This window comes from Oryza brachyantha, chromosome 6 (assembly GCF_000231095.2).
Source record: "Oryza brachyantha chromosome 6, ObraRS2, whole genome shotgun sequence".
In the NCBI taxonomy this organism is placed as follows: domain Eukaryota; kingdom Viridiplantae; phylum Streptophyta; class Magnoliopsida; order Poales; family Poaceae; genus Oryza; species Oryza brachyantha.
Genome location: NC_023168.2, coordinates 18,993,179 through 19,011,626, shown reverse-complemented (window position 1 = coordinate 19,011,626; position 18,448 = coordinate 18,993,179). Strand labels below are relative to the sequence as shown.

General features: G+C 40.3%; 2 protein-coding genes and 1 pseudogene across 4 annotated transcripts; all 3 read left to right on the top strand.

The window, feature by feature from the left end:
• Positions 1-1,189: 1,189 nt before the first annotated feature.
• LOC102700065 lies at positions 1,190-1,935 on the top strand (annotated as a pseudogene).
• A 3,154-nt stretch (positions 1,936-5,089) lies between these two features.
• LOC102700812 (bZIP transcription factor RISBZ5) lies at positions 5,090-6,923 on the top strand. Of its 3 annotated transcripts, none has more exons than XM_015838368.1 (5): positions 5,090-5,343; positions 5,461-5,599; positions 5,751-5,826; positions 5,917-6,042; positions 6,127-6,923. In XM_015838368.1, the coding sequence occupies exons 1-5, from the start codon at positions 5,112-5,114 to the stop codon at positions 6,373-6,375; spliced, it is 822 nt and encodes a 273-aa protein (XP_015693854.1). In that variant the 5' UTR covers positions 5,090-5,111; the 3' UTR covers positions 6,376-6,923. The 3 variants fall into 3 exon arrangements, with proteins under 3 accessions (XP_015693854.1, XP_006657221.1, XP_015693853.1); XM_006657158.2 differs by having other exon boundaries at positions 5,458-5,599; XM_015838367.1 differs by having other exon boundaries at positions 5,090-5,358; positions 5,458-5,599.
• A 4,276-nt stretch (positions 6,924-11,199) lies between these two features.
• Positions 11,200-11,900, top strand: LOC102699790 (pollen allergen Lol p 2-A-like). The gene has a single exon (XM_006656269.3). It carries the CDS (start codon positions 11,275-11,277, stop codon positions 11,626-11,628), a length of 354 nt encoding a protein of 117 aa, XP_006656332.1. The 5' UTR covers positions 11,200-11,274; the 3' UTR covers positions 11,629-11,900.
• Positions 11,901-18,448: the final 6,548 nt, after the last annotated feature.

Sequence of the window (18,448 nt, the reverse complement as noted above, 5' to 3'; positions counted from 1 at the left end):
GAAAATAACAGAAGGGGACAAACCAGCATCAAATGAAGCAATTCACGTCCGAGATTTTTTTAAAAAGCATTTTAAAAAAATAATTTTACTACTAAGCATCGAAAGAAAATATTTTCACCGTATAAACCTTTTGGCCACGTTAATATTAGTGACGTGGCAAGACAACGCTGCAACACAAGCTGGTTGGCGCGCCGACACTAGCATGGCAGCGTTGTCTTGCTATGTCAGTGTCATTGGTGTGGTAAGCCTGAAATGCCAAATATTTTGCGTGGTAGCGCTGTCTTGCCACACCAGTCATACGGCGAAAATATTTTTCATTGAGATTTAGTGATAAAACTATTTATTAAAAAGTTTAAAAAATAAAAAATCACATCCATAGTGGTTGATTCTCAAAGGTGTGCGAATTAGTGGAAAAACGATGAGGTATGTGAACCGAGTGGTGCATACAAAATTTCATGCTTGCAGACAGGTCCCTCATGCATGCTTTGCAATACTGCTTTTGCAGATTTATGGTTCCTGCTTGGAGATGGAAACGTGCTACAATCATGGAACAAAATTTCAGAACTCATCTAACTAATTCTACGGTTCCAACTCATGTAACTAATTCTACAATTCCTAGCCTGCATTTTGAAGAACAGTTTGGTCAATTACAAACAATTCTGGCAATTTTGAAGAACAGTTTGGTCAATTACAAAAAAAATCCCGCATTCCTAGTTTGCAATCTTTAGAATCTGCACGTCGAGGGTTTACAAAACTATAAGAGTAGCTTCATATATTTTGTAGAATATTAAATTCTATCACTGTTGAGACATGAATCAGTACAAAGAAAGCTTCAATATCTTCTTCAAACTTGTAGCTGGGCTCCCTTTCACTTAGAGCTCACTGTCACGAGGCATTCCCAACCTAACAGTCATTTAAAAAGGGGTTTATAAAAGGTACACCAGAGATGAGGATGGCATGCCGTGCATTTTTAAAGGTTTGCATGTGCTTGGCTTACTTTGACAACAAACCAACGGGACTACCCGGTACAGATTTATTTATAGAAATTATATATATAGGTTTTCGTCGATGAATAGGTCGACTAGCGATCTCTATGGTGGGCCATACATCCATCCTTGGCTTTCTTGTCTCCACAGCCCATAAATACACACCTAGCTGCAAAATAGACTTCACACTCATCCATCCATCCCTCAATCGATCAAGGACAAAAAAGTTTACGCCGACCAACTAGCTACCTCGGCAATGGCGTCCCTCTCCTCCTCCTTGCTACTCACGGCGGCAGTGTTGGCGACATTGTTGGCCGTTGGCTCGTGTGGCACTGGGCTCACCTTCACGGTTGGCTAGGGCTCTAGCTCCACCAGCCTGGTCCTCGTCACTAATGTTGCCATCTCTGAGGTGGAGGTCAAGGAGAAGGGCGCCCTTGACTGGTCTAAGCTTAAGGAGTCATCGACCAACACCTGAAAGCTCGAGAGCAAGGCGCCACTCAATGGACCCTTCTCCGTCCGCTTCCTTGTCAAGAATGGCGGTTACCGTGTCATCGATGACGTCATCCCTGAGGAATTTAAGGCTGGATCAGTCTACAAGACTAGCATCCAGATATGAGTAACAGGCATACAAGGTCTTGCATCGTATAGAAACTATTGGTATCCAAATAATTGATTTTGAACAACGCAATAATCATTTTTCTATAACTGTTTGATGGCAATAGGCCATCCACCAAACAAAGCATAGCATGGGTCGTTCCCGCATGTTGCTGTGAAGCTATTTGTATGCATGCTTCTGAATTATATTGTTTATATAAGATTTATTGGAAAATGGTAATATTTGGTGGACCTTCATAAAGATGCTGTGTACATTTTATTCTCCAAAATTTTATAAATATGTATGTGCAAATGATCATACTAAGGACGGGGCCTAAGACCTGAAACTATAAGCATAATGTATCGGCACATTTTTAGCTTATTGAGAAGTCAGAACAATCTACGCAGTGTTCACAAATCACATTTGTCCCAACTCCAGCACTAAATGGCAATGGAGAAGATGGAAACGAAGCCAAGAATTTTTATTATTTTTTAAACCATTTTTTAATTTTAATATTCAACATATTCAAAATTTAATTTCATATATGAATCTTTTGGCCAACATAATTTGGCCACCCTACGGAGACAGACTTGACAGAATAATACTCCTATGCCAACTATTTATGACATGACTGTCATTTAGCCATGTCAAGTGAGGCGTTGTGGTTAAACAGGGTTAGATTAAAAATAAAATTTAAGAGGATATAAGTTTAAAATTTTAAAAATGTTCCAAAAATAATAAAAAAAGACATCAATTGCGAGGGGAGCTAAATTAAGCATAACATGATTTAATTGGCTAAGGCTCCAAACTACTGCCAATAAAAATTATGTTTATCTAGTCATACGAAGAACCATCTACTGCGTTCAACGCGAGAAACACCAGAGTTTTTTCGGCTAGCTCCACGAGACGATGGTGTAGCCAGTCTGGGTCCAAGCCTCAATTCTACATATTTAAATTATATTAGGTCCTTCCTAATATCCAAATTCAACGGGATAAACTTAATGTGCTGTAACAGGGAACCAAACCACGAGAGGGTGAGATTGGTCGGATTCTACATGCAAGCTGGAAATGGCATATGAAGCTGACTAGATGCATAAAGAACAGAGAGCCGTCAGAGCGACGGAGGCAAAAGCATTTCAACAGAGACAGCAAACCGATATTTCTGAAACTCTAAATCAGCACAAATGCATAAAGAAAGAAATTTGAAGATCTGACAACAATCAATATGTTCCTCGTGAAAACAGAGAGAGACACATCCTCAAATTTCGAGACAGTCTGAACATGCAAAATCAACGAGTACTTGAAAAACAAAAGCTAAACGATATATTTACAAACAAAAAATCTTTATATATAAAAAATAATCTATGCAAATTAAGAAAGTCTTATAGTATAAAATGGAAGGAGTATATAACTTGCGAGTAGTGCCCATGCCTTGCGTTCTTCCGCTTCATACAGTGTAGGTTCACAACTAAACGTTGCGTGATGATTGTTTAGATTTTTCATGAAAAAAAATCAAATTGCATATTTCAAATGAACAATAATTTATAATAAAAATTTTATATATATTTTTTTATCGATCTAAAAGCCAGTGCGGTAAAATAAACTTTGGTAAAAAAAATCAAAATTAACTATAAATTTAGGGTTAAAAATTCAAATTTTAACTTATAAGCACAAGAAAAACGAAAACATGGAGTAAAAGAATTACTCCTGATCCTTTGTCCCAAAAATAACTAATTTTTTAACAATTCCATATGTACCAAAGCAAAAGAAAAAAAGAATAATACCACTTTATTAAATCATAATGCAATATTTTACACTGTGTCTAGTTTTAATGTATTTATTCACTACACTCAGAAACTCTAACAGAATAATTACTGAAAGTAAACTTATTTAAAGTTAAAAAATGGATAACATTATTTCAGAATGGACATAGGCCGCGTTCGGCCAGAATGGGTAAGTTAACTTACCCCCTCATTTTTCACGTGCACGCTTTCCGAACTGTTAATTTTTCACGTGCACGCTTTCCGAACTGTTAAACGGTTTTTCTGCAAAAAAAATTCTATAGAAAAGTTGTTTAAAAAAATCAAATTATTTTATTTTATATTTTTAATAATAATTAATTAATTAATTAGTACTAATTTATTATTATGTTTTTTATGCCAAGTAAGTTAACTTATCACTCCTGCTTCCGAAAACGGCCACAGTAATCCGAGCGGTAGGCAGCGGCAGCTCTAGCAGCAGACGGGCAACACACGATCTGACGTGGAACGCACGGCCCCGAAGAGAGAAGAGAGAAGCCCGCTGCTTCGAGAAGCCAATCCAGCCGGGGGGTGGCGCTCGCTGTCCGTGCCGACTCGACTCCACGCGCGCCCTCGCTCGCTCAGCCGCAGCAGCCTCGTCAGCCTCCGCGAAAACCAATTCCAACCGCCGGCACAGCCGCACGGCCAGCGCAGTCAACCCCACCCGCGGATCTAAAAACGAGCGGGCGCGGCGCCCGCCCCCACCCATCCACGGGATCTTGCTGACTCGGACTAATTAATAATTTATGAACTCATATTTGATCTAAAAGTTAACATTCTATGAACTCATATTTTATACGACGATCTAAAAGTTAAAAGTTAAGACTATAAGGTCGGTCAATCTCCGTAGGAGTTTTATGGAGACTAAATAGAACGTTATATAGATATTTTTAATAATATGATAGCGTATTAATAAAGTGAGAGATAAAATAAGTTTTATGGAGATAAAACTCTATATACACAATTACATAGACAGCTTGTGTCTTGCGTATGACCTAGAAAACAACAATAGATGAAATTATTGCTATAGATTGAGAGATGATGTTTTATCCTAGCTTCAAACGTTTACAGATGACATGTCACTCTAGGAAATCATGTCGATAAAACTTACATTGGGAATGGCCTGAATCGTAAGCTTAAGTACTTAAGCGGGTTTTAAAAATTATCATATCATGTTTATATTTACGCAGGGAAGATAGAGAATTTATAGTCACATAAAGCAAAAGCTATAAGACATGGTGTGTATGATAGGGAACATATATTGATGATGATATAGTGTAAGTTTGTGTGTAACTAATATACTACCTCCGGTCATTTTTAGTTGTCGTTTGAGACAAATATTTTAGCCTATTTTCTTTGTTAATTGCCTGTCTTAAGCGTCATTTAATTATGTCTGGAGGGAGTATATTGGTTTCATGTTAGCTTGGAAAAATTTTATAGCTATTAACCTCTGTTCTAAAGTATACCGAAAACTCATAAAATTAACTTTAAATTTAACACTAAGAGTTTAAATTTTAGCTAATAGGTATAAATATAAGCGAAAAGCAAGATGCAAATCGGTTTCACTTCGATCCGCGAGTCGCGGGCCCCGCCTGCGGTGTGCGTCGACGCGGATCCGACTCAGCTCGCGTGTCGCCGTCCGCCTGACGCGGCGGGTTATCTTTGTTGCGCCGCAACCTTTAAATCCGTCGCCGGAGCCACGCCACGGCCACGGCTGGAGCTGGGACGACGATGAAGAAGTCCGAGTCGGAGCTGCAGCTCGAGGCGTTCATCCGGGAAGATGCCGGAGACGGAGACGGCGACGGCGAGATGATGCCTTCTTCTCTCGGCTTCGGCCAGAGCTATGGAAGCAGCAACCACCACCACCTGTGGTGGCCAGAGACGGAGGGTGTCGGCGCCCGTGCTGCGCCGCGCCCCGCCGCCTCAGCCACGGTCGAGTCGCCGGCTCCGGCGTCCATCTCCGGTACGCGAGGCACAAGTGCGCGAAACCCGTCGATCGTACCAAAAATCCCATCTTTCCGTTTTTCCCTTCGATCTGTTAGCGTCTTGACTGTTGGTATCACCATTTCGACGGCAGCAGCTAGCCCCAGAGCAACCGCGTCGGCGAACGGCGGCGCAGCCGAGAGCGACTCGGACTCCGACAGCGAGTCCTTGTTAGAGACAGAGAGAAGCCCGCGCCTGCGTGGCACCAGATCCACCGAAACGAAGCGAATCAGAAGGTACAAACAGCTAAATAATCGATCTTGCGAATCCAAATTCTCTTGGATTCGGATTCAACTATCAACTCCAAATGTTTGAACAGAGCAGCTCAGCTCTCTTTGAGGGATCAAAACTAACCAACCAATGGATTGTTCTTGCTCAAAACTTCAGGATGGTGTCCAACAGGGAGTCGGCTCGACGATCCAGGAGGAGAAAGCAGGCACAGCTATCAGAACTCGAGTCACAGGTATCGTACTTCTGCAAAGTCCAAATTGCAGATGCTTTGACACAAGATCGATCAGTGTGTGAGCTTAATGGCAAATTAATCCATCGACAGGTCGAGAAACTCAGAGGCGAAAATGGATCACTCGTCAGGCAGCTCACAGAGTCGAGCCAGCAGTTCACAGCAGCGGTCACTGACAACAGGATCCTCAAATCCGACGTGGAAGCCCTAAGAGTCAAGGTACATACAACCACCATTTCCAGCTTCAGCTACCGATCGTCAGTTTAGTCTCCATGGCTTTACCAGATTTCAGCTTCGATCCAGGTCAGGATGGCGGAAGATATGGTCGCGAGAGCCGCGATGTCGTGCGGCCTAGGCCAGCTTGGCTCAGGGCTGGCGCCATTGCTCAGCTCCAGAAAGATGTGCCAAGCTCTGGACATGCTCACGGTCACAGGGCTAGATTTGCCGCGACAGGTTCAGAACTCACCGGTTCGAAGCGCTGCAAGCCTGGAGAGCCTGGACAACCGGATATCCAGCGAGGTGACCAGCTGTTCAGCTGATGTGTGGCCCTGACACTTGATCCGAGACACACGTGATCCTCTGCAATACTGTCCCTCTCGATGACGGCGACTCGTAGGTTGCCCTAACGAGATTCACATGTCAGCGACCGCTACTGCTACGGAGCGGTACTGTAGAGAATCGCTGTTGCCGTGCATAACTGACAAGCTGCTAAGGTACTACTGAGGCAAGTGAAACCGTTTGTGTTCTTGGTGCTGAAGAACAGGTTGATCGGTGCGTTTGATCGGAGACGGTCGAGGCCATCTGATCGAAAGTTGATAGGTAGGAGTAAATAGTTTGATTTCGATCACCTCTAGTCGTTAGTGCCTTCGGTTACTCCATATATAGGTTCAGTAACATGTGTTCCAAACTGCTCTGTTCCGTACTTCTACAGTTGGGCATCAGTTTTTCAGTGCTTTGATCGTAGCTCTTGTTCTACGGTGGACAGCATCGGTGTGAAATGTACTAGTTGTGAGTGATAGTAAACAACTGCAAATATATTATTATACTTAAAAATGTAAAATATGTGACACAGGGAACGATGGGTAAAATTCAAACCAGTATTGTGGGACAGTTATATTTAAAAAGGAAGAAGTAAACATTTCATGTGAAAGTATCAGTTTTTACCTATGATTTTATCCAAAACTAATTATCGGGTGGACTTGCAGCTCCAATGGATTAAGGCTCTTCTTATTTACTATGTACAGGAACTATAATACAATGATAAAACACATATAGGCTAACTGCTGTAGGAAATCATATTAATCCCTCATTTCCTAGCTCTTGCTCTCTTTTCCAATTTTAACTCTCTCATTTTCTGCACACACGCTTTCTAAATTACTAAGCGTTTTTACAAAAAAAAAATTCTATACAATAGTTGTTTTAAAAATTGTATTAATAATTTTTTGAAGTTTTTTCCTTAATACTTAAACTAATTTTTGTGCTAATAAGTAGCTCAGTTTTATGTGCTGAAGAGGGGCCGTTTCAAACTTGAGGTTTGCAACTTTAGTTTTCTAGGAGTTTGAGGCATACAGTTTTTCTCCCTCACCTTCTGTTAGAACAATGCAATGACTAGGATGGTGTCTGTAAAATTAAATGAGTTATCACGTATAATAGAAAATGACGTGATAAATGAAATAAAGAAAAAAACATGTCTTACATGTGGCATGGTTTTTTCGCAACACCCAAGACTAATAAGAGATGGCTATATTAAATTCAAATGTGAATTAGTAGCGTTTGCATGGTACGATTGTTGTCTATTACTATTTTTTTATGACATAGACGAAATACAAATCATGACTAATGCCTTATATTAGTATTGCTCTTGCTAAACTACAACCTTTTGGCCACACTACAAAATTTACGTTGGCCAACTGATCTTTAACATATGAGGACTGGTTTAGCCATTAAGGGCATTTATAATGCAAGACACTAGCAATGATTTCTATATCCTTCATGTAAGGGCAATCCCAATAGTATATTAATGGTGGTTTCTATTCTCATTAAATAGTTTATCACATAAGTAAAATAGTGACATGGCAACATAATTAATGAAGAAAGAGAGGAAAAAACTTAGAAATTATTTCCTCATGAAGAAATCAAGTCTTCTTTTAATCCAATGTACCAACAAACCATGAACTCGTCATTAGAGAGAAACTACTAGTTTTTAGGGGACATGTGTCATGCTCATCATTGATAGAATAATATAGAGTTAGGGGAGAGAAAGAGAAAACAATTATTACTTGAAGACACCTTCACTATGAAAAACGATTTCTATAGATGATTTCTTATACTATGGCAATCATATCAGTTTCTTCAATTGGGACTGTCCTAAAGAGACTAGTATTAGACACTACTCTCTTAATGCAAACACTATTAATTCATATATGAATTTAATGTTATTCCTCTCTCATTAGGTCTTTGAAAGGAGTGTATCAATCATGTCTCATGCAAGACCTATTTTTTCTTTATTTACTTACTTGTTATATCATTTTTTATCCTGTGACAGTTTATTTAATTTTACGAAGATCATCTTAGTCATTGCATTATAAATGCCCTAAGAACTAATGATGATTAATGATCCATGCCATAGAACTTCACCCACTAGGGCCGCGTTTGTTTCCCTAACTAAGTTAACTTACTCCATCGTTTTCCGCGCGCACGCTTTCCGAACTACTAAACGGTATATTTTTTGCAAACTTTTTCTATAGGAAAGTTGTTTTAAAAAATCATATTAATCTATTTTATACTTTTCTAATAATTATTAATTAATTAATCACGTACTAATCTATTACTACGTTTTCTGTGCCAAGGTAAGTTAACTTAACTCAGTCCAAAAGAACGCGGCCTAGGAATGTCTTCTCTATTTGTTCCGACTTTACATAGTGTTTATGTCCCATTAGGTTGGATAGTATGGGTATACATGTCCTTCTAACATGTTGAAAAATATAAATATTTCTAGTTTATTTAGCATACACAAGGTTGAGAATAAAATATTATGGTGTCTCTAATAAATGGTGAATAGATGGGGTTAGAAGGCAAGTGGAGATAAAATGGAAACAATTTTGAATAGAAAGTGTGGGTGAGACAAGTTGTAATGTGAGTATGCTTCTATTATGGTCAAATCATACAAATGGTTGCATTTTGTAATGGAGGAGTAACTCCTCTATTTATAATAGCTAACATGGGATGCTATCTGTAACATCCCAGCCCAAGGCTTAATAGGATTTGATAGATACTCATACCAATAAGTTGCAACTTCTTTTCCGGAAGCTTATCTCGAGAAAACTCCAAGGTTAAGTGTGCTTGGGATGGGTGACCGACCGGGAAGTCATTTCTCGGGTGCGCATGAGTGAGGACAAAGTGCGCAGAAAAGACATGTGTGTTGGTTGTGTGAGGGAATGTGTTGGTTGTGTGAGGGAAGTCTTGATGTCCGGTGAGTGAGGACTGTGTGAGGGAGTGCGCGGATGGGTGACCGACCGGCGACCGGTGACCGACCGGGAAGTCATTTCTCGGGTGCCTGGAGTAATGAGTGAGGACAAAGTGCGCAGAAAAGAACTCCAAGTGCGCGGATGGGTGACCGACCGGGAAGTCATTTCTCGGGTGCCTGGAGCGGAAATGTCATTTCCTCACCCAACCGGGAAGTCATTTCTCGGGTGCGCATGAGTGAGGGTTAAGTGTGCTTGGCCTGGAGGGAAGTCATTTCTCGGGTGCGCATGAGTGAGGGTTAAGTGTGCTTGGCTTGGAGCAATCTTGGGATGGGTGACCATAGTGTGCTTGGCCTGGAGCAGTCATTTCTCGGGACCCAACCAGGAAGTTATTTCTTGGGTGCGCATGAGTGAGGGTTAAGTGTGCTTGGCCTGGAGCAATAGTGTGCTTGGCCTGGAGCAATCTTGGGATGGGTGACCGACCGCGGGAGCGCATGAGTGAGGACAAAGTGCGCACGCGCTCGGGTGCGCATGAGTGAGGACAAAGTGCGCAGAAAAGACAAGACATGTGTGTTGGTTGTGTGAGGGAAGTCTTGATGTCCTAGAGCACAGGCCCGACCTATGTGTGTTGGTTGTGTGAGGGAAGTCTTGATGTCCTAGAGCACAGGCCCGACCTAGGGGGAAAGTCTTGATGTCCTAGAGCACAGGTCCGACCTATGTGTGTTGGTTGTGTGGAGCACAGGCCCGACCTATGTGTGTTGGTTGTGTGAGGAGAAGTCTTGATGTCCTAGAGCACAGGCCCGACCTATGTGTGTTGGTTGTGTGGAGCACAGGCCCGACCTATGTGTGTTGGTTGTGTGAGGGAAGTCTTGATGTCCTAGAGCACAGGCCCGACCTAGGGGGGTTTCTAGGGTCAGGGCGTGATACTATCCATTTCATACTTTGATCCATCGTCATTTTGTTGAATATTTGTTAAAGTTTAAATGGAAAAGTCAAATTTGGTAGTACTATAGTTTTGTCTACTGATTGTTAGTTATTAAATCAAATTTGTCCAAACTATTGTCCAACTTTGGGCCTAATTTGCCCTCTTTTTTCTCTGTACCATTGTCCCTAAGGATAGTTTCCAAACCGTGTGCACTATTTCCTGTTCTCTTTGCATAGGATGAGTTTGGGAGGGGGATTGAAGAAGAAGTGTAAAACGAGCTGAACCATCAGCGAACGGTTAATTGAGTATTAGTGATTGCAAACTTGATTAAAAAGATCAATATAATTTTTTAAGCAAATTCTCTATAGAAAATTTGTACAAAAAATACACCATTTAGGTGTTTGAAAAGTATGCTCACGAGTGACCGTGGATTTTTTTTTTCTTCCTATCAGCAAGATACGAACTTGGCCTTACTAAGGTTTGAGTTCTTCTAGCCAACTTATTCTTTGCTTTTTCCTAAGCTTTTGCATGCACAATCCTAGGTTGTTGAGCAACCTTAATATTTGTTAAACAATATAGAAATACTTATATTTTGAAATAGAGGAAGTACGGTGCTAAAAGAACTTATGACTTATATTTTAGAATAATGGTGAATCAAAGAATAATTGGCCAATGTATGGTTTTATAGAACTCTCAGAACATAATGTAAGGGTTGTGTGCCACGTGTCAAACACTTCATGGTTTTTGCAACTTGAACTATAATTCTTGTGGTTTTGTGAATATTATTCAATAAACTAAGTGGAATTTTGTGGACCGCATGTCCTCTACTTTTTGGGAGGTTTTGCATGCACTAGGTTTTATTTATAGCATTGGTACAAGTGTCTATCAATAAGCAAGCAAGCCAGCGATCTCTGTGGCACGCCATATATCCATAGCTAGTTTTCTTTCCTCCGTCGCCCATAAATACACACATCTGAAACAACAGCTCACACACACATCCTTCCTTCCCTTCATCGATCAAGAAACAAGCAAGGTTACACCAACTAACTAGCTACCTCAGCAATGGCCGCCACCTCCTTTCTACTCGCCATGGCGGTGCTGGCAACATTGTTGGCCGTTGGCTCGTGCGGCACCGCACTCACCTTCACGGTTGGCAAGGGCTCTGGATCCACTAGCTTGTCCCTCGTCACCAACGTCGCAATTTCTGAGGTGGAGGTCAAGGAGAAGGGCGCCGCCGACTGGAGTGAGCTCAAGGAATCGTCGACCAACACTTGGACGCTCAGCAGCAAGGCACCACTCAAGGGACCGTTCTCCGTCCGCTTCCTTGTTAAGAATGGAGGTTACCGTGTCATCGACGACGTCATCCCTGCTGAATTTAAGGTCGGCTCCGCCTATAAGACTAGCATCCAAATTTGAGTAACACACCTGCAAGGTCTCCTGTCACATGGAGATTAATGACGTCTAAATAATTCTTTTAAGAGAAGCCCAGCTCAAATGAGAGCGAGCCAATAATTACTTTTCTCTGGTTATTTTGTGGCAATAGGCCATCAACAAAATAAAGCATAGCATATGCACTTACTGCATGTTACTATGGAGCTATATGTACGCATGATTTTGAATTATATGTAAGATCATAAGCATGATTAATATTTTCTGATGAACAATTGGCTTGCCATTTGGTTTATAAATTGAATTTGGTTTGGAAACAATTAAGGTGTTGGTGCGAGTGTGTGTAACTAATGTGAGTCAGGTTGCGATATCTGTGCTCGGAAACGGTTGGTTTGTCTCTAGTTGTGCAGGTGACTTGAAGTCAATATCGGTCAATGGCGGTGGGATCGTGACTAGGCTCAGGGAGGAGCTGAGGTCCGGACGATCGAGAATGCCAGGTGACGATATTGAATACGAGTTGGCACATGGTGGAGCAACACCGTGTGGGATGGAATCGTAACGGGCTTCACATGTTGTATGTGTAAGCGCCGGAAAAATCGAAAAGTAAATCGGATCAAAACTGGATGAGAAAAGAAAAGGAATTTGCTACAGGGTCGGACACTGTAGCAGCGTCGTTACTGTAGCGCGCGGCACTGTAGCAACCGGATCGGATTACTGTAGCGAACCCGGATTACTGTAGCGCGGCGGGTACTGTAGCAGTCGGACTACTGTAGCACGCCTGATTTTGGCATGTTGGATTTAATTAGGAAAACAAAGAGACGAGCCATATTAGTATAAGGAGTCCTACTCCTATTTGGTGATAGACTTTTCGATATAAATAGAAACCGAGGGGTATGCCCCCGGTGTGCTTTTGTGAGACTTAGTTGTTGATTCTAGATCGACGATTTCTCTCGTTATTCTTGGGTTTTCTTTATGGTTACCAAAGATGAGGCTTTTGAACACTTTAAAAGTTTGTATCTTCGGTTGGCCATTCAACTTCCTGGATCTTTAAGAACCATCCGAAGCGATAATGGTGGAGAGTTTAAAAACGCTTCTTTTGAGAGGTTTTGCAATGAAAAAGGTCTTGAACATCAATTTTCGTCTCCCCGGGTTCCTCAACAAAATGGTGTGGTTGAAAGAAAAAATCGTTCTTTGGTTGAGATGGCTAGGACTATGCTTGATGAGTACAGTACACCTAGGAATTTTTGGGCTAAAGCGGTTAATACTGCATGCTATATTTCCAATCGTGTTTTCTTGAGATCAAAACTTAGAAAGACTTCTTATGAGCTTCGTTTTGGACATACACCTAAGATTTCTCATTTACGTGTTTTTGGGTGTAAGTGCTTTGTGTTAAAGTCTGGGTTTTTAGATAAATTTGAATCACGCTCTCGTGATGGACTTATGTTAGGATATGCTGCCCATTCTCGAGGTTACCGTGTACTTGTTTTAGAAACTAACAAAATTGTTGAGACTTGTCAAGTCACTTTTGATGAGGCTAGTCCAGGTACTAGACCCGAAATTTCAAGTACAATATCACAGGTTCAGGGGGAGGATATATTTGTGGAGGAAAGTGATGACGAGGACGACGACGAATTGTCAGCCGGTCAGACCGGTGGCACAATGTCAGTCAGACCGCAGGTAGAAGAGCGGTCAAACAGGCCCGGAGGATCTTCCTCATGTGCTTCAGGTGCGGATGGTGGTGGACCTCCAGAAACCTCTAGTTCGTTAGAACAGGGTACAGAACATGAAAATTCATCTGAAGCCACTGCTCCACTTCATATTCAACGACGACATCCTCCGGAACAAATAATAGGTAACTTGGATGAACGTACTACAAGGTCGAAGGTAATCACTCGTGATTTTCATGTGAACTCTGCTTTTGTTGCTAATTTTGAGCCCAAAGATGTTACTCATGCCTTAACTGATGAATCGTGGATTAATGCCATGCATGAAGAACTTGAGAATTTTGAAAGAAATAAAGTTTGGTACTTAGTTGAACCTCCTGTTGGTCATAATATTATTGGAACTAAATGGGTTTTCAAAAATAAACAAAATCAGGATGGTTTAATTGTTAGAAACAAGGCTAGACTTGTGGCTCAGGGTTTTACTCAAATGGAAGGGTTGGATTATGATGAAACTTTTGCAGCTGTTCAAGAAAACAGTGACGTTGAGTTTGAAGATGATGAAGAAGAAGACAAGAGTATGAACATTGCTGGTGTTTGTCTCATGGCTAAAAGTTTTGAAGATTCTGACGATGACAACGAGGTAACTGGTCCTTCTAGTGTTGAATATTTTCAAGAAGTGATTGCTAGACTTGGTTACAAGATTTCTAAATTTGAGAAAAAAATTAGTCAACAAGAAGTTACTATTGATTCTCTTAATATTGAAAATAGTAAATTAAAATCGCTTGCTTCTAATGATGATGAATGCAAATCGTGTGATGTTTTATTTGCTGAAGTGAATGCTGTAAGAGAAGTTAATCAGAATAATTGCAAAAAACTTGATGCTGTAACCAAGAAATCTAGAAAACTTGAATCCTGTCTTGCTCTTAGCTTTACAATGAATACTAGATTGGTTGATGAATTATTCTTGGCTAAGAGAGCTTTAAACAAATGTCGAGTTGCTGTGTTTGCTAGTTCTATGTTTAACTTGATTAGCTCTAAAAGAATCAAGCAATCTAGTGCTAAACCTTGCTTGACATGTCCTGCTAATGAGATGAAACTTAAACATGCTTTGGAGTGTGTTAAACAAATGGAGGAAGTTGTTAAAAGAGATGAAGTGATTTCTTGCAAAAATTGTGCTAGTTTAACTCAAGAGGTTTCTTATTTAAAAAGTTCTTTGCAAAGATTTTCTGATGGAAAAAGGAACCTCAACATGATTCTTGATCAATCTAAAGTTAGCACACACAATCGTGGTTTAGGTTTTAATCCTCATGTTCACTTTTCTAGACATCCTCCTACTGTTTTAAGTATTATTCAGAATGGTGAAATTTTGACTGAACCTGAACCTAAGACCACTGTATTTAAATCTGCTGGCATCATGTCTTCCTTGAGTGCTTCTTCATCAAAAGTTGTGAGTGCTAAACATGTTGTGAATGCTAAACCTGCTTTTAACACTAAATCTATTGTAAATGCCAAACCTGTCTTTAGTACTACATCGGTTGTTAATGCTAAACCTGCTATATCAACTTGTGCTTCAACTCATCGTGATAAGTATACATGTTCCTTTTGTGGCAAAGATGGCCATATTGTTGGTTTTTGTTTTAGACTTGCTAGAAAGCAGAAAAAGGAACGGAAAATTGCTTTTGCAAAACAAAGATGGCAAAAATTGGCTTTTACCTCGAGACAGGCGGTTAGACTGCAGCAGTACCAGCAGTCAAACCGGTGTTATAACCCCCGTCAGAACGGTGGTAAAGCTTTGGTCAGACGGCAGGTTCCTAAGCAGTTAAACCAGCCTTGGGAGCATTTTTCTAAAAGGAAACATATTGAATTTTCTACTGGTTATGTTCCTGTTAGATCTGGTCGTGTGTCTCAGTACTGGATTCCTAAATGTTTATTATCTAACCCCAGTACTGAGACTTCGGCATCTGCTTATGCATAGGCATTTTTGGCGAGGAAGGAGAACGTGTAGATTGTGGACTCCGGTTGTTCGCGACATATGACCGGTGATAAAAGTTGGTTCTCCTCTCTCGTGAGGGCATCAAGGAAGGATTCAATCATCTTCGGTGATGCTTCTACTAGTACGATCACTGCAACTGGATCTGTCAAGGTAAGTGACAAATTTACATTGAATGATGTCGCTTTGGTTGAAAATCTAAAGTACAATTTGCTCTCCGTTTCTCAAATTGTGGATGAGAATTTTGATGTTCTGTTTAAGAAAAGTGGAAGTAAAATTTTTGATTTTTCTGGAGATGTTGTGCTTAATATTTCTCGATATGGAAGAGTTTTTAAAGCTGATTTTGAAAGTAGTATTTCTTCTGAAGTTATATGTCTTGTTGCAAAGTTTTCTAAAGATGTGATGTTCTGGCATCGCAGACTTGGACATATTGGCTTTGATCATCTAACTAGGATTAGTGGTTCAGATCTTATTCGTGGTTTGCCTAAACTTAAAAAAGATGTTGATTTGGTTTGCTCGCCATGTCGTCATGCTAAAATGGTTGTATGCTCGCATACTCCTACATTTTCTGTGATGACGGATGCACCAGGACAGCTCTTACACATGGACACTGTCGGTCCGGCTAGAGTGCAATCTGTTAGAGGAAAGTGGTATGTGTTGGTTATAGTTGACGATTTAGAATCAACAACTAAGTCTCACAGAAGCACACCGGGGGCATACCCCTCGGTCTCTATTTATATCGAAAAGTCTATCACCAAATAGGAGTAGGACTCCTTATACTAATATGGCTCGTCTCTTTGTTTTCCTAATTAAATCCAACATGCCAAAATCAGGCGTGCTACAGTAGTCCGACTGCTACAGTACCCGCCGCGCTACAGTAATCCGGGTTCGCTACAGTAATCCGATCCGGTTGCTACAGTGCCGCGCGCTACAGTAACGACGCTGCTACAGTGTCCGACCATGTAGCAAATTCCTTTTCTTTTCTCATCCAGTTTTGATCCGATTTACTTTTCGATTTTTCCGGCGCTTACACATACAACATGTGAAGCCCGTTACGATTCCATCCCACACGGTGTTGCTCCACCATGTGCCAACTCGTATTCAATATCGTCACCTGGCATTCTCGATCGTCCGGACCTCAGCTCCTCCCTGAGCCTAGTCACGATCCCACCGCCATTGACCGATATTGACTTCAAGTCACCTGCACAACTAGAGACAAACCAACCGTTTCCGAGCACAGATATCGCAACCTGACTCACATTAGTTACACACACTCGCACCAACACCTTAATTGTTTCCAAACCAAATTCAATTTATAAACAAAATGGCAAGCCAATTGTTCATCAGAAAATATTAATCATGCTTATGATCTTACAATCTCCCCCTTGATGAACACATTGGCAAACACTTCAAAATTTGTTTTGTTGTTTTTGTGTAGAAACTCCAAAAAGCATGCAATGCAAAAATCTCTCACTTTTGAAAAGAAAGAAAATCCTTTGAGTATGACAATTATGCACAATTTTTTTTGTTACCTTGTTCTCCCCCTTTTGACAATGAATTCATCAATGAAGGTTTTTTATTTTCATTTTTTCTCGGAGAGCTTTGCAATGTACCAATAGTAACTCAAGAACTTGTATTGCAATAACAAGGTAGAAAAAGTGACTAGCTAACTAACAAGCATGCACTAAAGTAAAACCATGAACTTGAGATATGGCAATTAAGATCAAGTCAACATTAAGAATTCATGATTTCAAAGAGTTATAATGCAACATCGGTACAAGCACATAGATTGAAAAATAAATACTGTACATATATACCCATTGTATTTATCACTCTTTCTCAAATTAGCTCTAGCACAAAATTACCAAGAGAATTTTTAACCTTTTTACTTGAGCCTTTTTGCTCAATTTTTTTCTCTCAATTATTCCGGGTACGTCCTTGTCGTCAAGACTGTTTCCAAGGATTCGGCACCCATTATTTTTGCTCACATCGAATACGTCCTTGTCGTCAAGACTGTCCAAGGATTCGGTATTCATTTTTTTCTCTCAGATATTTTTTATTCTCTTGAGCAATTTAAAAAGCTATTGAGGAATAACAAATCAATAAAGCATATATATAAGCATTTAAAAACAACCTATATGCTAACATCAATATTGCATATTTACTTAATTCAAGTATAGAATTTAAGTGTCATGCATCATCTCCCTTAAAAGCAATATCAAAAGCTCATGTATAAACCAAAAATGCAGGCAAGCTAGATTACTAATCATATTCTCTAACAAGTATTGCAAGTAAGTACTACAATATACTAAAGGCACGAAACAAAGCTCTTCCTTTTTTTGATTTTTTTTTGTTTTAAAACACACCATGCATTAATTAAAACATGTATGCAAAAACAAAATCAAAAGAGGAAAATGCAACACGGAGCCAAAAACTCCCCCTTAATTGATGCCAAAAGGATGAATAACTCCCAATTCTCCCCGAAGAAAAGCAAATCGAGAAGAATCCAAAGGTTTCGTGAAAATATCGGCCAATTGCAATGTAGTATCAACAAATTTTAATTCCACATCTCCCTTTTCAACATGATCCCTCAAAAAGTGAAAACGAATATCAATGTGCTTAGTGCGTGAGTGTTGAACAGGATTCTTAGCAATATTAATAGCACTTGTATTATCACAAAAGAGAGGAACTTTCTCAAAAGTAAGACCATAATCTCTCAAGGTTGAGATAAGCCACAAAATTTGGGAGCAACAACTAGCAGCAGCAACATATTCAGATTCAGCAGTTGATTGAGCAACATTAGATTGTTTTCGAGAAGACCATGCAACCAATGAAGTACCAAGAAAATGGCATGTACCACTGGTACTCTTCCTATCAATTCTATAGCCTCCAAAATCCGCATCCGAATAACCACTCAAGCATATAGAAGATGAAGTAGAATACCAAATTCCAAATTCAAGAGTGTGTTGTAAGTACCTCATGATGCGTTTAACCGCTTGGTGATGTGAAGCTCTCGGAGAAGCTTGAAATCGAGCGCACAAACACACAGCAAATTGTATATCCGGTCTTGAAGCAGTGAGATAAAGCAATGATCCTATCATACTCCTGTATTCCTTTTGATTAACCGCTTCACCATCTTCATCAGGATCCAACACAGTAGCAGATCTTATAGGTGTAGTCATCGGCTTGCAAT